Below are 24086 nucleotides of genomic sequence, written 5' to 3'. Positions count from 1 at the left end.
TCTTTATTATAAACCCCTCAGTCTTCTTCAATCCTGTAAACTGATGTTGGAGATGGATGTATTAACATGGGAGATGGCTGGCCATGATTGTTAAATAGAAAAAGAAAAAAATAACATGACCAGCACAATCTCATTCTTTTTTTTTTTTTTTAATGCACTGTGGTATCATGGATCATGTTGAGTGATTATCCTTTGAGTGCTTACATATTTTCTCTTCTATATTTGCTGATTTTGATATTAGACTCCTATCATTTTTTAAATAAAATGAAACAAAAAATAGTAAAAGTCTTCATTTGGGGGGAAAATTTTTTTTTCTTCACAAGATTCCTCATGACCTTGCAGTTATTTTTGAATGAGACATGAGGCCAGTCAGGAGGTAGAATGGATGTGAATGGGGATGCAGGACCAGCTTCTCTGTGTCATCTGCAGATGGTACCAGCCTTCATCCCACTGCAGGTTGCGGGTGCATTTGAATGGGATCCTTTCCAGAGGTTTTAATATTTTTCCAGGATGCTGTTGGGACTCTTCAAGGATGCATAAACATATAAACAGGTGATAGAAATGATAAAAGTTTATCCTATTTTTTAAGTTACTATTAAATCTGGCATCTATTTTATAAGTTATTTCTGCCATGTATGTAAAATTCAAACCTGAGATTGAGTCTAGATAGTACAATTTTGTTTAGTTGTGTGGATTTGGTGAAATTGACTTAACCATATCCATGGTTTTAACTCTTATCAGAGGATTTCCAAGTTATTTTTCCAACTTGCACTTTATCTTGTGTAACATGGGATCAGTTCACTACAGGTACCTCAAACACCACATTCTCCAAAGGGAACACATTATCTGTCTCCATATAAACTTGCTATTCCTCCTAAATTCTCTGGATTGGTGAATGGTCCCTACAATCTATCAAACTGCTCAAAACAGAAAAGTTAAGTTTTTGGGAATATGCTTATATCTTATTAAATATAATTTGTACAATTTTCCTCCATTTCCATGTTATTTTCTTATTTTTTCATGGCTCATTAACTCTTCCATGAAGATTACATTTGGGGAAGGAAAGGCATTCTAACATAAGTGCTATGTATGCTTGTAAGAGTATACTTCCTATTAAAGTCCCACTAAAAATAAATTGGAAAGAAGATAGACTATTTAAACATTGTATTTATAGCAGTTTCCATCCTTTAGTATTACTTATTAGTTTTAAAACTTCTTTATTACAGAAGATTTCAAAATAAACACCAGTAGCAAAGTAGTATAATGATATCTCAAAGATTATTATATCTCAATATTATTATGATGTCTCACTGATATCATTATGATATCTCAGAGATGACTGATGGACCTCAAGTTTACCAACTGCAGATGTCAGCCTGAGACTCCAGCTGAGTGCCAGTAACTGCGCGGACAAGAGAAGCACCCCAGAAACAGCAAATCTCAGCTTCTGAACACCCAGGAACCAGGTCAAGGTGCCTCCCTGACCCTTGACATTGTAAAAAAGGTGGCACCTTAGGCAGAGTAAGAGGAGGAAGGGAAGGACATTTGAAAGAATGGGCTTGTTCAGGCAAATAGAGATGGTAGCTTGTTGCGACTGTGGGGATTTAGTGCATATTTGCTCCCTCTCCATTCTATCTTCGGTTTAGAATGCTTCCTTGTTCTTCAGAAGCCGGTAACTTAGATCTATGTTTTCCAGACCCCAAGCAGCTCAGGTTCTTGTTATAGAAAAGCTTCTACCAAAGGGACTCACTCCTGCGAGACTGGAAGTTTGTAGACACCAGTCTTGTGGGTACCTAGCGGAGGTGGGGCAGTTATCGTGGCCAGTCTCAGGTTCCAGCTTCCTGGGTGTGGAGCTGATGAACAGTAGTAATGGGGCAGATGCTTGCAACTATGGTGGTGTTTTCCCCACTCCTGACTCTTGCTTCTACTGTCTTTATAATGACTCTATAAACACATTCTTCTCTGTATGAAATCTCTTTTTCTTAAGCAAAAGCGAAAAAAAAAAAAAATCTAGAGTGGTTTCTCTTTCCTCCTTCCAGAAGGGATTGCAGATAACAGAATCTCAAGGATAGTAAGGTTGGGCTGGTTATCTGACCTGGATGGTTTTGAAGATAACGGTAGCCCTGTCACCATTACAAAATGGTACTTTCATAGTTTATGGCACACAGCAACCACAAAAAGTTGTTTAAATGATCACTCTTGGCTTCCTGTGATTATGAGCCTCTTCGAAGGATAGACTCTGGCAAAGTGGATGCTATGGTAACTCATCAGAATGAAAATGGGAAATGTCAAGGGCTGTGGAATGAGATGACTATGGAGATGGCCCTGGAGAGATTAAGGAAAGAAAATGACAAGCTCAGGGTATGATGTCATCAGCTCAAGAAAATTCAGAGAACCAGGGAGCGGCCATGACTACCCTAAGATAATCTTTTATCTCTTGGGATCTCAGGACTCAGATAGAATCTGATCCAATGGGTTGCTAAGGTTACAACATAAACTGAATTCACATTTTGTCCTGTCTTTTAAGTGCACATTAGGACACTGATTTGGAAAGAGAGGGACCCTGCGAATTGTAATGGGACTTTTGAATGTGTTCAGTTGAATTTGCAAACCCTAAATCTTCATCCCACTGAGCCTCCGTGCCCAGCATAAATGGGTCCCTTCCCCTGTCTGACCAGGTAACTTTTTTGTTGGAGGCCTGCTAGTTACTTTACTTGATGAAAATAACTTGTCAACTCTCCTAGTAACTCTATTTCGTCATTATTGTGAACTCTACTTACAGATGGAAAGACTGATTCTGAGAACTTTAAGTGATTTGACTAAGAAACAGAATTATTAAAAATAACCAAAGAATTAAAATAATACAATTATTTTAATGTTTTCTTTTCTAGGTCCAAAGATGATTGAATCAGTTTATATTCCTCTTATAGAATTTCCAACTTTTATACGACATTGTCTTTAAATATTTAGCTGTTACTATCTGTTTCCTATTTATTGTTCTATTGCCTGTTTCATTTCCATTCTTGAGGCTCTTACATCAGCATTGCGTGAATTATACAAAAAATTATTTAACAACCAGAAGTAGTTATTAACTGGAATTTAAGCTCATCATTATTATTATCCAAGGATCAATGGAAGTATTGTGAATCATTTGTAAAAGAAAATTTAAAAATAGATTAATTTTCATACTAATGTTATGAATTTTTATACATTTATAAATGTTACAGATGAAACATGTGGTAAGAGAAGTCTTTTGGCTCTGGGTAGGTTGAGGCGCTGATTATTTTTACAGGCGAGTTTTTGTGTATCTACAGAGCGAGGGTGGAAAGGTCTGAAGGACACAACCCCGCAGGCTGCCAGGGCCTGGTTGGGGGCGGGGCAGATGGCGCCCATGCTCACATTCGTGACCTGACCCATCCTCCTGGACCTCAGAACACAGGGATGGGACTCAGGTGAGGGGGCTGTGTCGCAGGGCTGGGCCTGTATCCGCGGGTGGCGTCTCACAGCTGCTGTGACATTCATGAGACAGAGTGGTTGGGTGACCGCCAGAAGACGTTGCTTTTCCTTCTCTCTTGTTCTTCAGCAGGCCCTATAGTTAACTGAGCTTTTCAAGTGAACTGTTGCAATTTGCTGCATTCTTACCATTAATAGGTGGTGCAGTGCTTAACGTCTGTTCTAAAGGGGTTCACTATACACGGTGTAGTTGTAACACTTTAGTCCAACAAATCCAAGTGATGTAGTTATTTATGCTACTTCTCTGTCTCTTTCTTAATCTTATTCTTTTCTCTCCTTTTCTACCTCATTGTACCTCAACACACACACACACACACACACACACAGTTGAAAAGAGAGGGAAAAGAGAAAGAGAGGTGATGGGGAACTTGAGAATGCAGAAGGAAACAGGACAAGACGGCTTATATTTCTCCCAAGTGAGAGCATATATTTTGCATCTTCAAACAAACAAGCTTCTTTGCAATTAGCATTTACCTTCTTTCCTGCCTTCCCAAAGCATTTTCTTCTTCCCACCCATTACTTCCTCTCATCAGAAAGCAGGAACACAGAACACAGAAGATGTAGCCACAATCACAAAGTTGGAAAGTTAGCATTTTTAAGAAAACAGCTTTTGGAATATGTGTTTCTATATTTTAAATCCCATATCCTTCATATTTTAAGGATGTATGGGGCAGTGAGCCGAATGGTTTTCATACTTTACTTATGATCCCACTGAAATTTGACTCTCTGATTTTTCTTGAGGTATCGCAGAGTAGAGAGCACAGTACAAGAGGATATTGTGTTGGGGGATATGTTTTCTAGTATGTGTTGGTAGTGCTGTATGAACAGCATTAAGTATATATATTTACTAAAAATAGGTTTTTTTAAAACTAAAAACATGTAATGATGCTCTGAATAAGAATGAATGATGTAGACCAAGAAAAATCTGGTCTTGCATACTGCCTGAACAAGTATGTGCTAATTCAGTGAATGAATGAATGAATGGGTCTCTGTCCTCAAAGACACTTCAGAGAAAACCCAGCCTCCCTGATGTTATAATAAAATTTGGGAACTGGGGCACTTAACAAAAACACAGATTTCCAGGCTCCTCTACTGGAGACTCTGATTTATTTGGTCAGTATGGGGTCTGGGGGTCTATATATTCCATCGATGCCCTGGGGGAATCTTACAACAAGTTTTGGAAGAACTGCATTATGGGATTTTCTCCGACTAGAGCCCTTCTCATGTTGCAGTGGAGGACGGCTAGATTTAGCAAAAGAAAAATCCTGTCAATCAGAAGGATCAGATTTCTTTTCCTTAGTAAAGTTGCTGACTGTTAACAAGATGAATGCAAGTGGTCCATAATTTAAGGGCACTTTGCTCATATATCTTGTTACACTTATTATAATCTGCTTCATACTGTGCCTATTTATATATGTATTTTATCTCCTTATGAGAGTATGATAGGAATTAATCTTCTTAACTTATGTATTTTTATTGCCTCAGTGACTTCTAAGGTACTTTTTTTTAATTTTATTTATTTATTTATTTATTTATTTAATTAATTAATTTATTTATTTATGGCTGTGTTGAGTCTTCGTTTCTGTGCGAGGGCTTTCTCTAGCTGCGGCAAGCGGGGGCCACTCTTCATCACGGTGTGCGGGCCTCTCACTATCGCGGCCTCTCTTGTTGCGGAGCACAGGCTCCAGACGCGCAGGCTCAGTAGTTGTGGCTCACGGGCCTAGTTGCTTCGCGGCATGTGGGATCTTCCCAGACCAGGGCTCGAACCCGTGTCCCCTGCATTGGCAGGCAGATTCTCAACCACTGCGCCACCAGGGAAGCCCGGTACTTTTAATATAGATAAAACATGACTTTTACTAGCTCTCCTAAAGTATATAAAATAGTAAATCATTATTTCATTTGCACCTACTATTAATTATAATTTAGTTTTATGGAAAAGTGGGTTAGACACACCAATCTGAATTCTGGAGAATGCATCTCTCTCCTCCATGCTCTCACATTCCCTGGCATTGGCGCCGGGGGTGGGTGTGTGACGTGTCAAGGGTTGAGGTCTGGATGGGAATGGGAAAGGTCCAAGTTTCTTGCAAGCACTGCATAGTTGTGATGGTGCTATATTAGGCTTTCCCCAAATTGCTTCCCAGGATTCTTCTTGAGAAGAGAGTTCTGTGGTTAAATATGCTTGGGAAATGCTGAATCCTGTATCCCCACTTGGAATTAATAATGCAGGCTAGTATGACGAAAGGAGAAATCAGCCTCAAAGAAATAGCTTTAATTTTGTTGAACCCTTTTATATGCCATCTTTTAATACATGTTGGGAACTGTTTGCTTCTGCATTTGCACAAGAAGACTCACAGACTTAGAGAACGAACTTACGGGTACCAGGGGGGACGGGTGGAGGGGAGGGAGTCTGGGATTGACATGTATACACTACTATATTTAAAATGGATAACCAACAAGGACCTACTGTACAGCACAGGGAACTCTACTCAACGTAATGCGGCAGCCTGGATGGGAGGGGAGTTTGGGGGAGAATGGATACATGTATATGTACGGCTGAGTCACTTTGTTGTGAAACTATCAGAGCATTGTTAATTGGCTATACTCCAATATAAGATAAAAAGTTAAAAAAAAAAGTCTAGATGAGTGGTTTTCAAAGTGCAGATCCGGGGCAAGTAGCATGAGCATCACTTGGGAACTTCACAGAAAAGCAAATTCTTGGGCTCCACTCCAGGGGCTTTCAATTAGAAACGCTGTAGATGGGGTCCAGCATTCTGCATTTTAACAAGCCCTCCAGCTGACCTGATGCCTGCTAACGTTTGAATTAAACACTCTAATTAATCACTTTCAAGGGGTTCTGAATTTGGTAATAAAATTGTCTGCATTGGGAAGTGGATCATTTCAAAACTTTAACAGGGGTGCTACTCACCCACTGTGTTAAAATGCAGATTTCTGGGCCCCATTCCTACCTACTAGATCAATGTTTCTGGGGGTGGAGCTCAGGACTCTGCACCTCTCACCAGCTGGCTGTGCCAGAGCACGGCTCCCAAACAGTCCTGTAGGTTTGCAGGGGCCATTCCTGGGGTCCTTTCATGTTTGGATTTTGAGTATTCAAAGTCGAGGGACTCATGCCTCTATCAGAGAGGAAGCCAGGACAAAGAAGGGTGCCATGATGCTGTGTGTTAAATGCTCTACACGTTCATGAAACTGAAGGCATAAATCCTATTGGCTACAATGTGGTTAATTTATAAAGTGTGGATTTATGCCACGCAGAGCATCCCTGATTCTCAGATATTTCCTCAGTTCTCAGCACCCATTCTTGGGACACAGTGGAGCATCTTTTCCTCAGAAATTAATGATCCCCAGAGTAGAGGTGCCCTGGGCCATTAAAATAGACCTTGAGGTGTCGCCTGGTCAGACAGACCAATTCATCAAACCAGTAGTGTGAGATCTCCTTGAATTTGAATGACAGTAGCTGTTTGCTGATGGAATACATATGTCTCTTTCTGGGTACTTTTATTTTTTATTTTATTTTTTAAATTAATTTTTATTGGATGATAGTTGATTTATAATGTTGTGTTGGTTTCTGCTGTGCAGGAAAGTGATTCAGTTATACATATACATGTATCCACTCTTTTTTAGATTCTTTTCCCATATAGGTCATTACAGAGTACTGAGTAGAGTTCCCTGTGCTATACAGTAGGTCCTTGTTGATTATCTATTTTATATATAGTAGTGTGTATATGTCAATCCCAATCTCCCAATTTATCCCTCCCTGCCTTTCCCACTTGGTAACCATAAGTTTGTTTTCACATCTGTGACTCAATTTCTGAGTACCTTTAGAGGCAACTCTGAAGAAAGTAAGGCTGTGACATTATCCTGGGGATTTTTTAAAGGAAACTGAAGCCGCTACAGAAACTGCCTTTTGTGTCCTATCTCATAGGAAGCGTTCTGAGCTGAAAGTCTTTGTGGAGTTAACTCAAACATCATTGAAGCATTGTTGGATAAACATAGATAAACATATTTGATGTTAAAACGAGGTTTGTATTTATAGAAAAGCCAGGGCTTCAGCTACATGCATTTTTTCCAACTCTATTTTGAGAATAATAAATAGAAAACCAGTCATTTTTGAACGTACAATGCATAGTTGTGTATCAATACACATATTTATGACTTGTGTCACTTTTCCTCCTGTCTTTTTAACCTTAAAAAAGACAAACTACCAACTTTAATGGAATATTCTAAGATGAGAACAGGGAAGTTCTACATCAAATTGCCTGGCATTGCCATAATCCTGACAGCTGTGTAAAAGGAAATGAAGGGATATTTAGCGTTCCAGAATTTTAAAAGCAGGCCCAGTTAAAAATTAAAAGGATCTTTGAATACACTTCAAACATTCTTATAATCCTATTAAAAAGTACGTATCATCACCATCATACCCATAAATAAATACTGTTTGTCTAATTCTCATAGATTAGTGACAGGCAAATAATCGGGGTTATTAATAAAGTTTCCTTTCCCTTGAATTCCTTGCACCCTGCCCTTTTCCGATAGCAAGAGTCTAGAATTTTCCACTTTCATTGCCTTGGAAAAGGGATGACACAGATGTCTGCAGATAACAAAAGAATCAAATTCTTAGTATTTGATTGTCAAAGGCCCGGGTTTGAGCACTGACAATAGATGTGGAAAAACAAATAAAGAAGAGCTGGGCTTTGCTGTTCCCAGACCAGACAAGAGACTTGGACCAGAAAGGGAGAGGAGAAAGGTCTGCCTGGGCTGAACCAGGGGGAAACCAGAAACTCCTCACCTTCATAATAGTTGCAAAGACCCTATTTCCACATAAGGTCACAATCTGAGGTGCTGGGTAGACATACATTTTTAGCAGATTCTAACTTACTGCATCACCCGAAATGTATTAGAGGAAGCTCCCGTTTTCCCTGTGGATCAAAGGAATACAAATATGGAAACAGCGGGACCAATGCCTTCATCCTTTTCCTGTGGACAAGGCTGTTACAGTGCAGAGCAGGGTGATGCTCAGAGGCTGCCAAGGAGAGCGTCTGAACCTGGGTCTTCGAGGCGGAGGGATTCAGCCTGCCTCCACCTGGGATGAGGATGGGCCAGCATGGCCGTGATGCGGAGCCCTTTATGGCACAGCCATTTGTTCATAATACACAGGCAGTGCTGGCAAATTCTAATCTGGGGACTCAAAGAGCTCCTTTTAAATAAAAGTCTGGATGTAATCAATACATTTCATAGCGTTTGAGAGTTTGATGGTATTTTATTTTATTTTATTTTTTTAATACATGTACATATATCCCCATAACTCCTCCCTCTTGCATCTCCCTCCCACCCTCCCTACCCCACCCCTCTAGGTGGTCACAAAACACCGAGCTGATCTCCCTGTGCTATGCGGCTGCTTCCCACTAGCTATCTATTATACATTTGGGAGTTTATATATGTCAGTGGGAGTTTATATATGTCAGTGCCACTCTCTCGCTTCGTCCCAGCTTACCCTTCCCCCTCCCCGTGTCCTCAAGTCCATTCTCTACGTCTGCGTCTTTATTCCTGTCCTGTCCCTAGGTTCTTCAGAACCTTTTTTTTTTTTTTTTTTAGATTCCATATATATGTGTTAGCATACGGTATTTGTTTTTCTCTTTCTGACTTACTTCACTCTGTATGACAGACTCTAGGTCCGTCCACCTCACTACAAATAACTCAATTTCATTTCTTTTTAAGGCTGAGTAATATTCCATTGTATATATGTGCCACAACTTCTTTATCCATTCATCGATGCATACTTAGGTTGCTTCCATGTCCTGGCTATTGTAAATAGTGCTGCAGTGAACATTGTGGACATGACTCTTTTTGAATTATGGTTTTCTCAGGGTATATGCCCAGTAGTGGGATTGCTGGGTCGTATGGTAGTTATATTTTTAGTTTTTTAAGGAACCTCCCTACTGTTCTCCATAGTGGCTGTATCAATTTACATTCCCACCAACAGTGCAAGAGGGTTCCCTTTTCTCCACACCCTCTCCAGCATTTGTTGTTTGCAGATTTTCTGATGATGCCCATTCTAACAGGAGTGAGGTGATACCTCATTGTAGTTTTATTTGCATTTCTCTAATAATTAGTAATGTTGAGCACCCTTTCATGTGTTTGCTGGCAATCTGTGTATCTTCTTTGGAGAAATGTCTATTTAGGTCTTCTGCCCATTTTTGGATTGGGTTGTTTGTTTTTTTGATATTGGGCTGCATGAGATGCTTGTAAATTTTGGAGATTAATCCTTTGTCCATTAATTCGTTGGTAAATATTTTCTCCCATTCTGAGGTGTGTGTTTTCGTCTTGTTTATGGTTTCCTTTGTTGTGCAAAAGCTTTTAAGTTTCATTAGGTCCCATTTGTTTATTTTTGCTTTTATTTCCATTTCTCTAGGAGGTGGGTCAAAAAGGATCTTGCTGTGATCTATGTGTTCTGCCTATGTTTTCCTCTAAGAGTTTGATAGTGTCTGGCCTTACATTTAGGTCTTTAATCCATTTTGAGTTTATTTTTGTGTACGGTGTAAGGGAGTGTTCTAAGATCATTATTTTACGTATAGCTGTCCAGTTTTCCCAGCACCACTTATTGAAGAGGCTGTCTTTTCTCCACTGTATACTCTTGCCTCCTTTATCAAAGATAAGGTGACCATATGTGCGTGGGTTTATCTCTGGGCTTTCTATCCTGTTCCATTGATCTATATTTCTGTTTTTGTTCCAGTACTATACTGTCTTGATTACTGTGCTTTGTAGTATAGTCTGAAGTCAGGGAGTCTGATTCCTCCAGCTGCGTTTTCTTTCTCAAGATTGCTTTGGCTATTCGGGGTCTTTTGTGTTTCCATACAAATTGTGAAATGTTTTGTTCTAGTTCTGTGAAAAATGCCATTGGTAGTTTGATAGGGATTGCATTGAATCTGTAGATTTCTTTGGGTAGTATAGTCATTTTCACAATGTTGATTCTTCCAATCCAAGAACATGGCATATCTCTCCATCTGTTGGTATCATCTTTAATTTCTTTCATCAGTGTCTTATAGTTTTCTGCATACAGGTCTTTTGTCTCCTTAGGTAGGTTTATTCCTAGGTATTTTATTCTTTTCATTGCAATGGTAAATAGGAGTGTTTACTTAATTTCTCTTTCAGATTTTCCATCATTACTGTATAGGAATGCAAGAGATTTCTGTGCATTAATTTTGTATCCTGCTACTTTACCAAATTCATTGATTAGCTCTAGTAGTTTTCTGGTAGTGTCCTTAGGATTCTCTATGTATAGTATCATGTCATCTGCAAACAGTGGCAGCTTTAGTTCTTTTCCAGTTTGGATTCCTTTTATTTCTTTTTCTTCTCTGATTGCTGTGGCCAAAACTTCCAAAACTATGTTGAATAATAGTGGTGAGACTGGGCAACCTTGTCTTGCTCCTGATGTTAGTGGAAATGGTTTCAGTTTTTCACCATTGAGAATGATGTTGGCTGTGGGTTTGTCATATATGACCTTTATTATGTTGAGGTAAGTTCCCTCTATGCCTACTTTTTGGAAGATTTTTATCATAAATGGATGTTGAATTTTGTCAAAAGCTTTTCCTGCAACTATTGAGATGATCATATGGTTTTTCTCCTTCAATTTGTTAATATGGTGTATCACATTGATTGATTTTCATATACCGAAGAATCCTTGCATTCCTGGGATAAACCCCACTTGATCATGGTGTATGATCCTTTTCATGTGCTGCTGCATTCTGTTTGCTAGTATTTTGTTCAAGATTTTTACATCTATGTTCATAAGTGATATTGGCCTGTAGTTTTCTTTCTTTGTGACATCATCATCTGGTTGGTATCAGGGTGATGGTGGCTTTGTAGAATGAGTTTGGGAGTGTTCCTCCCTCTGCTATATTTTGGAAGAGTTTGAGAAGGATAGGTGTTAGCTCTTCTCTAAATCTTTGACAGAATTCGCCTCTGAAGGCATCTGGTCCTGGGCTTTTGTATGTTGGAAGATTTTTAATCACAGTCTCAATTTCAGTGCTTGTGATTGTCTGTTTATATTTTCTATTTCTTCCTGGTTCAGTCTCGGAAGGTTGTGCATTTCTAAGAATTGGTCCATTTCTTCCAGGCTGTCCATTTTATTGGCATATAGTTGCTTGTAGTAATCTCTCATGATCCTTTGTATTTCTGCAGTGTCAATTGTTACTTCTCCTTTTTCATTTCTAATTCTATTGATTTGAGTCTTCTCCCTTTTTCTCTTGATGAGTCTGGCTAATGGTTTATCAATTTTGTTTATCTTCTCAAAGAACCAGCTTTTAGTTTCATTGATTTTTGCTATTGTTTCCCTCATTTCTTTTTCATTTATTTCTGATCTGATCTTTATGATTTCTTTCCTTCTGCTAGCTTTGGGGTTTTTTTGTTCTTCTTTCTCTAATTGCTTCAGGTGCAAGGTTAGGTTGTTTATTCGAGATGTTCCTTGGTTCTTGAGGTAGGATTGTATTGCTATAAACTTCCCTCTTAGAACTGCTTTTGCAGCATCCCATAGGTTTTGGGTCATCGTGTTTTCATTGTCATTTGTTTCTAGGTATTTTTTTATTTCCTCTTTGATTTCTTCAGTGATCTCTTGGTCATTAAGTAGTGTATTGTTTAGTTTCCATGAATTTGTATTTTTTACAGATTATTTTCCTGTAATTGATATCTAGTCTCATAACGTTGTGGTCAGAAAAGATACTTGATATGATTTCAATTTTGTTAAATTTACCAAGGCTTGATTTGTGACTAAAGATATGATCTATTCTGCAGAATATTCCATGAGCACTTGAGAAGAAAGTGTATTCTGTTGTTTTTGGATGGAATGTCCTATAAATATCAATTAAGTCCATCTTGTTTAATGTATCATTTAAAGCTTGTGTTTCCTTATTTATTTTCATTTTGGATGATCTGTCCATTGGTGAAAGTGAGGTGTTAAAGTCCCCTACTATGATTGTGTTACTTTTGATTTCCCCTTTTATGGCTGTTAGCATTTGCCTTTTGCATTGAGGTGCTCCTATGTTGGGTGCATAAATATTTACAGTTGTTATATCTTCTTCTTTGATGGATCCCTTGATCATTATGTAGTGTCTCTCTGTCTCTTGTAATAGTCTTTATTTTGTCTGATATGAGAATTGCTACTCCAGCTTTTTTTTGATTTCCATTTGCATGGAATATCTTTTTCCATCCCCTCACTGTTAGTCTGTATGTGTCCCTAGGTCTGAAGTGGGTCTCTTGTAGACAGCATATGTGTGGGTCTTCTTTTTGTATCCATTCAGCCAGGCTATGTCTTTTGGTTGGAGCATTTAATCCATTTATATTTAAGGTAGTTATCGATATGCATGTTCCTACTACCATTTTCTTAATTGTTTTGTTTTTGTTTTTGTAGGTCTTTTCCTTTTCTTTTGTTTCCTGCCTAGAGAAGTTCCTTTAGCATTTGTTGTAAAGCTAATTTGGTGGTGCTGAATTCTCTTAGCTTTTGCTTGCCTGTAAAGGTTTTAATTTCTCTGTTGAATCTGAATGAGATCCTTGCTGGGTAGAGTAATCTTCATTGTAGGTTTTTCCCTTTCATCACTTTAAATATGTCTTGCCACTCCCTTCTGGCTTGCAGAGTTTCTGCTGAAAGATCAACTGTTAACCTTATGGGGATTCCCTTGCATGTTATGTGTTGTTTTTCCCTTGCTGCTTTTAATATTTTTTCTTTGTATTTAATTTTTGATACTTTGATTAATATGTGTCTTGGTGTGGTTCCCCATGGATTTATCCTGTATGGGACTTTCTGCACTTCCTGCACTTGATTAACTATTTCCTTTCCCATATTAGGGAAGTTTTCAACTATAATCTCTTCATATATTTTCTTGGTGGTTTTCTTTTTCTCTTTTTCTTCTGGGACCCTTATAATTCGAATGTTGTTGTGTTTAATGTTGTCCCAGAGGTCTCTGAGACTGTCCTCAATTCTGTTCATTCTTTTATCCTTATTCTGCTCTGCAGTAGTTATTTCCACCATTTTATCTTCCAGGTCACTTATCCAGTCTTCTTTCTCAGTTATTCTGCTACTGATTCTTTCTAGAGAATTTTAAATTTCATTTATTGTGTTGTACATCATTGTTTGTTTGCTCTTTAGTTCTCCTTGTTAAACATTTCTTGTATTTTCTCCATTCTGTTTCCAAGATTTTGGATCATCTTTACTATCATTATTCTGAATTCTTTTTCAGGTAGACTGCCTATTTCCTCTTCATTTGTTTGATCTGGTGGGTTTTTACCTTGCTCCTTCATCTGCTGTGTATTTCTCTGTCTTCTCATTTTGCTTAAGTTACTGTGTTTGGGGTCTCCTTTTTGCAGGCTGCAGGTTCGTAGTTCCCGTTGTTTTTGGTGTCTGTCCCCGGTGGCTAAGGTTGGTTCAGTGGGTTGTGTAGGCTTCCTGGTGGAGGGGACTGGTGCCTGTGTTCTGGTGGATGAGGCTGGATCTTGTCTTTCTGGTGGGCAGGTCCACATCTGGTGGTGTGTTTTGGGGTGTCTGTGGCCTTATTATGATTTTAGGCAGCCTCTCTGCTAATGGATGGGGCTGTGTTCCTGTCTTGCTAGTTGTTTGGCATAGGGTGTCCAGCACTGTAGCTTGCTGGTCGTTGAGTGGAGCTGGGTCTTAGCGTCGAGATGCAGAACTCTGGGAGGGCTTTTGCCGTTTGATATTATGTGGAGCCAGGAGGTCGCTGGTGGACAAATGTCCTGAACTTGGCTCTCCCACCTCAGAGGCACAGGCCTGACAACTGACCGGAGTACCAAGACCCTGTCAGCCACATGGCTCAGAGGAAAAGGGAGGAAAAAAGAAAGAAGGAAAGAAAGAATAAAGTTATTAAAATAAAAAGTAACTATTAAAAAAATTAAAAAGTAATTAAAAAAAAGAAAGAAAGAAGAAAGCATCCAAACCCAAAAAACATATCCACCAATGATAACAATTCTTAAAACTTTACTAAAAAAAAAACAAAACAACGGACAGACAGAACCCTAGGACAAATGGTAAAAGCAAAGCTATACAGACAAAATCTCACCCAGAAGCATACACATACACACTCACAAAAAGAGAAAAAGCGAAAAATAGATATATATCGTTGCTCCCAAAGTCCACCTCCTGAATTTGGGAGGATTCGTTGTCTATTCAGGTATTCCACAGATGCAGGCACATCAACTTGATTGTGGAGATTTAATCCGCTGCTCCTGAGGCTGCTGGGAGAGATTTCCCTTTCTCTTCTTTGTTCGCACAGCTCCCGGGGTTCAGCTTTGGATTTGGACCCGCCTCTGCGTGTAGGTCGCCTGAGGGCGTCTGTTCTTCGCTCACACAGGACGGGGTTAAAGGCGCAGCTGCTTCGGGGGCTCTGGCTCACTCAGGCGGGGGGAGGGAGCGGTACGGAGGAGGCGGGGCGAGCCTGCGGCGTCAGAGGCGTCGTGACGTTGCAGCAGCGTGAGGCGCGCCGTGCCTTCTCCCAGGGACGTTGTACCCGGATCACGGGAGCCTGGCCGTGGCGGGCTGCACAGGCTCCCGGGAGGGGCGGTGTGGAGAGTGACCTGTGCTCGCACACAGGCTTCTTGGAGGCGGCAGCAGCAGCCTTGGCGTCTCAGGCCCGTCTCTGGGGTCCGCGCTGACGGCCGCGGCTCACGCCTCTCTGGAGCTCATTTAGGCGGCGCTCTGAATCCCCTCTCCTCGCGCACCAGGAAACAAAGAGGTAAGAAAAAGTCTCTTGCCTCTTCGGCAGCTGCAGACCTTTTCCCGGACTCCCTCCCGGCTAGCTGTGGTGCGCTAACCCCTTCAGGCTGTGTTCACGCCGCCAACCCCAGTCCTCTCCCTGCGATCCGACCGCAGCCCGAGCCTCAGCTCCCAGCCCCGCCCGCCCCGGCGGGGGAGCAGACAAGCCTCTCGGGCTGGTGAGCGCTGCTCGGCGCCGAGCCTCCGTGCGGGAGTCTCTCCGCTCTGCCCTCCGCACCCCTGTGGCTGCGCTCTCCTCCGTGGTCCCGAAGCTCCCCCCCCCCCCACCACCCGCAGTCTCCGCCCGCGAAGGGGCTCCTAGTGTGTGGACACCTTTCCTCCTTCACGGCTCCCTCCCGCTGGTGCAGGTCCCGTCCCTATTCTTTGTCTCTGTTATTTCTGTTTTCTTTTGCCCTCCCCAGGTACGTGGGGATTTTCTTGCCTTTTGGGAGGTCTGAGGTCTTCTGCCAGCGTTCAGTGGGTGTTTTGTAGGAGTTGTTCCACATGCAGATGTATTTCTGGTGTATTTGTGGGGAGGAAGTTGATCACTGCGTCTTACTCTTCCACCGTCTTGAAGGTCTTCAATCCTTTTCTATTTTTAAAGTGCTTCAGGTTATAAGATTCCACTTTCCCGGCCAAAATTCTATTTAAGGCATACTATAGACCGTCATGAGATCTCAAAGCACATTCATTATAATGTTGCTGATCTCCGTTTTCCAAGAGTAGAGAATGAAGGCCGAGGGAAGTAAGATGTGAGGGTGTCAGAGGAAGGGACGGAGTCCCACCCCTCTGATGCTATTTTTTTTTTTTAATAGTAATCTTTTATTTATTTATTTTTATTTTTATTTTTGGCTGTGTTGGGTCTTCGTTTCTGTGCGAGGGCTTTCTCCAGTTGTGGCAAGTGGGGCCACTCTTCATCGCGGTGCGCGGGCCTCTCACTATCGCGGCCTTTCTTGTTGCGGAGCACAGGCTCCAGACGCGCAGGCTCAGTAGTTGTGGCTCACGGGCCCAGCCGCTCCGCGGCATGTGGGATCCTCCCCGACCAGGGTTCGAACCCGCATCCCCCGCATTAGCGGGCAGACCCTCAACCACTGCGCCACCAGGGAAGCCCCTGATGCTATTTTAATATTTTCACTTTTACTACCAAGTTGGCACTCAGTTTGAAATCGACAAAGATAATTCCTGAATGAGAGTCTCACACCTTTTTGTAATCAGGTTCCCTTGGTATTTACCCAGACATATTCTCCCAAGTATCTAAGAGTTTTAGCTGAAACAGTGAAAGGTCCCTCCTTTTTTGGTTCGTCATTGTCACACTAAACACTACTGTAATGACTCAAAGATTTCTTTTTTGGCCTCTTTTCTGATTGCATCTGTGAAAGTTCCGCATGGAGATGAATAAATGGGTTAGTAATACATGGCAGAAACATATGGGAATATATCAAATGGCATAATTCGGGAAAAATTTGTACATTTCCATATTGGAGTTTATCAGTAAAGATCAAAGTTATGAAAACGATGCAATCAATTTTGACTAGGACTTCCCTGGTTTGGAGTTCAGTCAAATGTAAACAATTCCTGGGATAGAATGAAAAAGGTGTGAACTCCAGAATAATTGCCTAGTAGACATATATATAAATTCTGTATTGCCCAAATATTTTAGAAAGAAGGGATCCTTGTGAATGCAACTGAAAACTTTAATCATTTTATATCAAAAACTTGATTTAAACTTTTCCTTGCATTGTGTCCATAAAAATTTTTCAGTGATTTGATACCTTACGCTTTTTGTACTGAGATATTTTACTCTTTTTTAATATTTTATATTCTTTTGTTTTTTATGGGTTTTCTAAGAGAACTGGAAAATTATAGTCAAATTAGACTACTTGTTTAAGATGTCTGTGATAATACAAAAGTAACAGTCCTTTCTAAATATAATTAGTTTATATTATAGTTCAATCCATGGGGAGTCAGCTTAACTTATTTGATGGTGTTTCATTTTCTTTTAGTGACTTCCTTAAATTTTATTACCACTATTTCCGTTTGACTTTTTTCTCCACTTTAATAATTACTATTGGTGTCAAAGTTAAGTAGCTTAAGGGAATAAGGGAGAGCTTTTCGGAGCTACTTTTTTAAGGATGTCTCTTTTAAAAGGTCTAACCAAGAAAAAAGTCCCCCTTCCATTAGAAAAAGATTTTTTATTTGACAATATACTAAGCTGTAAATGATCACTCTGAAAGTGATTTTTAGCTGTGGGTTTTCCTTGTATATCTAAGATATTGTATTTTATGTGATTGCAAATATATTTAATGCTGTTTATTCAAAGATGCATGAGGTTGACATATTCTGAAAAGGACCAACTTTCTGACTTGGTCCTTTTAGACCAAATTTAAATATGGACGTCTTAAAAATGAACAGCTAGGGGAGCATAAATTATCCAGATACTATAAAATGCAGGAAGAAACCACAGCTAGTGAAGGAAATTGAAGCAATGAGAAGCAGGAAGAAATAGCTACATCTCATAATTTTTATGACCTGGACTGTAAAAATGGTGTGCAATTCTGACGCCCCTCTTGGGAAGTTCCAGCCCTTTCACACATGAACAGCAGCAGCATGTCAACTGGCCATCTTTGAGGTTTCGAGCGTAGTTCAATTTTTTGGTGTTTCCAGATGACTGCCACTAGTAGAGTGTCAACTTTTCTTACAGATACAAAAAAAATGGATAATAATTGTAATAATGGAGTTTGGTAGCAAGTTAGAATGCTTACACACCATACTGAAGTCTTGATGCAAGTTTAGTTCTGCCGTGGCTACTATTTTGCCTGCATCCCTTACTTCCTGCTCACTTGGGTTTAGGTCAGTGGTTCTCAAAGTCTACTGTGCATCTGAATGACACAGAGAGCTTATAGAAACTGCAGGGCCAGTGGCAGAGTTTCTGAGTCAATAGGGCTGGGATGGAGCCTGAGAACCTGCATTTCTAACAACTTCCTTGATGTTGCTGATGGGTTTGGTCCTGAAATACATTTGGGGATCTGCTGGTCTAGGTGAATTTCAGGAGAGTTATGTGATCCTGGCATAAGAAGACCAGGAACAGTGTAACATAATATTTGTTACAAAGACATGTCTTCATAAGAGTGGATTATGATTTTCCCCATATTTCCAAAATTGGACGTGGGGATTTTTAAATGTCGACAATGGTGAATAACAAAGATTTTAAAAGAGCATACTCTTTTTCGTCCAATAACATTTTAAAATATTAATTGCTTTCCAAATGTCACCTGTATTTTTAATAATTAGTAATAGTTGATTAAACAAATGCTGTTTATTTTCACATGCTAATATTTAAGGTATTTATACGCACATGTAGCTAGAACTTAAGTTATTTGATTCATGCTCTGAATATTTCTTTTTCATAAAAGTTAGTAGTACACACCATTCCCTGCTGATGTCCGAGATCCCTAAGATGATATATTAGCAAGATCTTGGGGACAGATTGCTTACACTACCTTGTCTCAACTTGCTTCATACTTCCCTTCACACCTACAAACCAGTACTTCCCTGGTTTGGAGTCCAATCAAATGTAAACAATTCCTGGGATAGAATTTCAAAGAGGTGAATTCCAGAGTAACTGCCAAGTATGGTAGTCAGTAATCTGGTCTGCCCAGATTTACTGCGTGCGCGTTACATGACAAGCATTTCTACCCCTGTAACTCACTTAATCCTCACAATAAATTTATTACTCCAATTTCACAGTAAGGAACGGGACTTAGCCCAAAGAAATGATTTGCTGAAGTAACGACAGACAGAAAGAGGCAGTTCCAGGATCTGAGCCTGAACCTTCTGAGGCCTGGTTGAGGAATCTTGCTACAACTTTGTTTCTATTTTAAAAAGAAATCACAGGGAGATCAGCTCTGTGCTTTGTGCCCACCTAGAGTGGTGGGATAGGGAAGGTGGGAGGGAGACGCAAGAGGGAGGGGATATGGGGATATATGTGTATGTATAGCTGATTCACTTTGTTATACAGCAGAAACTAACACACCATTGTAAAGCAATTATACTCCAATAAAGATGTTAAAAAAAAAAAAAAGAAGAACAGTACGGCCGACTTAAAAATTGCTTCAAAATTTAAAAGGCTAGATCTCATGTTAAGTGTCCTCACCATAATAAAATTAAAAAAATTTAAAGTATAATGTTGGTATATAGTATACATTAAGTGCTTAATAAATATTAGTTCCTTGTCAAAAAAAAAAAAAAAAAAGAAATCAAAGAAGGTAAGGGAAATTTGTTGCTGTTGTGATTACTTTCGTAAACTACTCACAACTACTGATTTTATATGGACAGATTTAGAGTGCTAGTTGGGAGAAACTGATTCCAGCTTGGGATGAAATTGTTTTTCTAGATTTCTGTTTTAGCCAATGACAGGAATAAGGAAGCTTTTTGCCTTTTAAAAACTCCAAACATTTTGCAAAGCTGTTAAGTTACGAACACTTTTCTTGTTGAAAATGCACATGTACACAAATACACAGCATTTCATAGTTTTCAGGGATTTCCAGACCCAGCACCGCCCGAAGATTTTCTGGATTCTCACGGTCCACTGACCGTAAGATAAAAACCACCCTTCTGGGCAACTCAGCCCAAGGGTGGGGTAGGCGTGGCAGGAATGTTTTTACAGCTACTTGGAAATTAAAAGCAACTCCTTGGATTTTTTCTTTGGAAGTAAAGGTGTTAAAACCTGTATAATGAGCAGCTTATAAACTTAATGGAGTGAGCTAAATAATAATTAAAAACTAATTTATGAATACTGAGGTGGGTTTGATTTGAAAAAGAAAAGAATGGAGGACAAGAGATGGAAGAAAATAAGAAGGGGAGTTGAGAGAGAGTAAAGGAAGGAATGCCGGTGGGCAGCTAGAGAGGAGGAATAGAAGGGGAGACACATGGAAATGATGGGACAGAGAGGGAGAGGCTGGTCGCAGACCTGCAGAGAGTGAAAACACTGCAGGAAGAGCATGGGAAAGAGGAGGGAAAGAAGAAACAATTACGGAGGATGCATCTCCAACCCGATTTTGCTTCCTATTAAGTACTGTTTCCACAAGAGTCATGCCCATGCTTGTCATCAGAATTCAATTCTAAGTTTGAAGAAATAGACCTGAATGTCTTTCCTAGTGTTATATTCTCTCTATTAAACTTCACCAGTAATGAATATCCTTCAGGACCAAATATAGAAATCTGCATAATTTACCTCCCCCCAAAATAAACTACAGTTACATTTTCAGGAGATGGGGGAAAGCTTACCCACCTCCTGAATAACTATCCCTGAATCAAGAGGACACATACACACACACACCCCTACATACACACATAACTACAAAATCAAGAGTGTAGAAAAATATCACTTCTTCAAATATCAGCTGCTGTTTCAATAAGATAAATAAACAGACAAATCATGGTTGCTCCTGGAAATACTTAAATTAAAAGACAGACCTTCCTAAGGTCATGCAGGTGGGACTCTTTGAGTCACTGCGAGTTAATATTAATGTTTGTGCGAAAAGCAAATGTAATACCCACTGTGTCAAGCGTGGCTGCAGGCTTCCCTCCTCTGTCTGAGCTCCTTGCACTTAGCTTTGAGCTGCGCTCTGCACGAGGAGGACTCCATTTCCCCTGCTGGAACAGGGCTGGCCTTGTGACGCGCTTTGGGAGGGATGTGGCAGAAGGGCCAGTGTCCCCAGCTGTCTCAGCCCAGGTTGCAGGCACGGGGACAGAGCCAACCCACAGAGGCCTGCAGAGGCATCGAGAAAGCGCAGCAGAGGCGAGAAGACCATGTAGCTGATCTCAGCTGAGCCCAGCCGGGGTTGCTGCCCCACAGAATCTGAGCTAATACATAGGAAAGAATGGATTTTTCTTTTTTTAAATTGAAGTATAGTTGATTTACAATGTTGTGTTAATTTCCAGTGTACAGCAAAGTGATTCAGTTGTACATATATATGTCATACTAAGTAAATATATATATTTTCTTTTACAGATTCTTTTCCATTATAGTTTATTACAAGATAAAGAATATATTCCCTGTGCTGAACTCTACTGAATACACTGTAATGGTCTATATGGGGAAAAAATCTAAAAAAGAGTGAATATATGTATATGTACACCTGATTCACTTTGCTGTACAGCAGAAACTAACACAACATTGTAAAGCAACTATACTCCAATAAAAATTAATTTAAAAAAAGAATATATTCCCTGTGCTATACCTAGGTCCTTGTTGTTTACCTATATAGTGGTGTGTATATGTTAATCCCAAACTCCTAATTTATCCCTCCTACAACCCTTTTCCCTTCGGTAACCGTAAGTTTGTTTTCTATGACTGTGATTCTGTTTCTGTTTTGTAAATAGGTCATTTGTGTCATAGTTTAGAATCCACATATAAGTGATATCATGTGATATTTGTCTTTGTCTGACTTACTTCACTTAGTACGATAATCTCTAGGTCCATCTATGTTGCTGCAAATGGCATTATTTCATTGTTTTTTACGGCTGAGTAGTATTCCACTGTGTATATGTTATATACACATACCCACAAACATATATATATATATAAAACCGCATCTTCTTTATAAGAATGGATTATTTTAAGCTAATAAAATACATGTAAGATTTCCTTCAGCGCCATATGTTTTGTCTTTCAACTTCGTTTTCTCGTTTCCCGTTTCTCTCCGCACCGAGAGGTCTCAGCGCCTTGACCCTGGCCCCCCCTCCCCTGGCGCCACTGCGCCCCGACCCCGTCCAGCTGCGACTCGGGGCGCGCTCACCGCAGTTGTCCTCGTCCTGCTGGTTCCCGCAGTCGTCCACGCCATTGCAGTGGAGCAGCTGCGGCAGGCATCTGGTGGTGTTGCCGCAGGGGAAGTAGCCCAGGGCGCACGAGACATCCTGCCCGCTGCCGGCAGCCACTGGGAGGAGGGAGGGCAGAGAGGTTTACCCGAGGCACTGCCAGGAGCGGCTCCCCCACGTTCCACACACCTCCCCTCTTGGCACCCTGGCGGGTCCCACCCTCCTATGCAGCCTCCCCCCGCGCCCCAGCCTGACGCCAGCTGTTTTCCAAGAACCCCCACCCCTAAAGGATGCTCTTTTCCGTGTCCCCAGAGGATGCCTCCGCTCTTTGCTTTTCCTCACGTTTCCCACCTGGAATGTCCTCACCATCCCTCTTTTTCTGTGAAATGTCTGCCCATACTTTACAGTGGAGCTCCATTCCCCTCTTCTCTTTCAAAACTATTTCATCCAATCATTTTAAAAATCACGACTTTCTTGCATTGTTACTGTTGGCTTAGAATTACGGCTGGTCTGACACTGGGGGAAGAAGAGGAGGGGCGGTAACAGGAAAGCACTGCTCATGCTCACTCACATGGGGGGTAGCTCCCGAGGGCAAGGTCCTGCGCAAGACATGGTGCTGTAGCATCAAATAAAATAGTTCCGGACCTTTTCACATTGGCTTCTTTTACTACGTAATACGCATTTAAGGTTCCTCCATGTCACTTCATGGCTTAGTAATTCACTTCTTTTTAGTACTAAATAGTATTCCTTTGTCTGAAGGTACCACCGTTTATCCATTCACCTAAGGAAAGGGCATCTTGGTTGTGTGCAAGTTTTGGCAATTTTTAATAAAGCTCCTATTAACATCTATGTGCAGGTTTTTGTGTGGAGGGACATAGATTAACTGTGCCATTTAAAACCTCAGATTTATAGGATTTCAAAGATTATTGCAGAATCCAAGATAATTCTGTTGCTTATTATCTTTACCAAGTTTGTAAATCATTGAGACCTTATAGAATAGTAATAATAGTCAATTATAAAGAAAAAGACAGAATAGTTTGAACAGTCAATAAAGCTTATTGTGTAAAAATGTATTTGTGGTCTATCATCAAAACATGAAAAGAATAAAAGTGACTATTTCCTTTGTAAGATACAGTGGAACATTTTGATAACAAGGCAGGTGACATTCTCCTAGGGGAGAAATCCATCTATGTCAGGTTTTGACTGTCCTTACTTGTTTCAGAGAACATCATTTGATAAAGGAAATAGTCAAATCTATTTAATAATGAGCTTTTTGTACATAGTGTTCTCACTTGTGAAATTATTTAAAAATTATTTATCAATCTCTTCTCAACAAATTGATTAGAACAGAGTCAAGACAGGATTTGTATACCACAGGATGTCATTGGTAGAACATCACACATTTCAGAGACCTGCAGTGTACATATAAATACATTGATCTGTGTTGAGACTGTTTTATGTATTTATTAATTTTTTAAGAACCAACTTTAAAAATCAAGGGTTTCAGAACAATTCTTTGATGAATTGTCAGGCTTCAGTCACAGTGACTGTTTGAAGACATTTTAACTAAACATACCTGCCTGTGTTTTCATCCTGCTGTTTTGAAAATTCTTCTCTAACTTACTTTTATGAATATTGTACTTTTATGTCCTGTCTTTAAAATTTATATTTAGAAACAGGTATAGTTCTTTTTAAAAATTATTTATTTATTTATTTATTTAATTTTTTGGCTGCTTTGGGTCTTGATTGCTGCGTGCAGACTTTTCTCTCTAGTTGTGGCAGGCGGGGGGCTACTCTTCGTTGTGGTGCGCGGGCTTCTCATTGTGGTGGCTTCTCTTGTTGTGGAGCACGGGCTCTAGGCATGTGGGTTCAGTAGTTGTGGCTCGTGGGCCCTAGAGTGCGTGGGCTTCAGTAGTTGTGGTACATGGGCTCAGTAGTTGTGACTCGTGGGCTCTAGAGCACAGGCTCAGTAGCTGTGGAG

The 24086-nt window shown here is 40.2% G+C and overlaps 1 protein-coding gene and 1 long non-coding RNA gene across 2 annotated transcripts in view; both read right to left on the bottom strand.

Annotated features, from left to right (window-relative positions):
- LOC309628373 overlaps nucleotides 1-24086 on the bottom strand; it is a 351833-nt gene that overhangs the window by 143520 nt on the left and 184227 nt on the right. The gene's annotated exons all lie outside the window — the stretch shown is intronic.
- RXFP1 (relaxin family peptide receptor 1) overlaps nucleotides 1-24086 on the bottom strand; it is a gene marked incomplete at its 5' end in the record, with an annotated part of 75897 nt that overhangs the window by 49690 nt on the left and 2121 nt on the right. The window contains one exon of the mRNA XM_082391587.1: nucleotides 22087-22224. Within this exon, the coding sequence (XP_082247713.1) occupies nucleotides 22087-22224 (138 nt within the window). The remainder of the gene's footprint in view (nucleotides 1-22086; nucleotides 22225-24086) is intronic.

This window comes from Balaenoptera borealis (assembly GCF_965194805.1).
Source record: "Balaenoptera borealis genome assembly, chromosome: 4".
Lineage (NCBI taxonomy): Eukaryota > Metazoa > Chordata > Mammalia > Artiodactyla > Balaenopteridae > Balaenoptera > Balaenoptera borealis.
The sequence above is the reverse complement of the archived record's forward strand: the minus strand, read 5'-3'. Positions and strand labels throughout refer to the sequence as shown.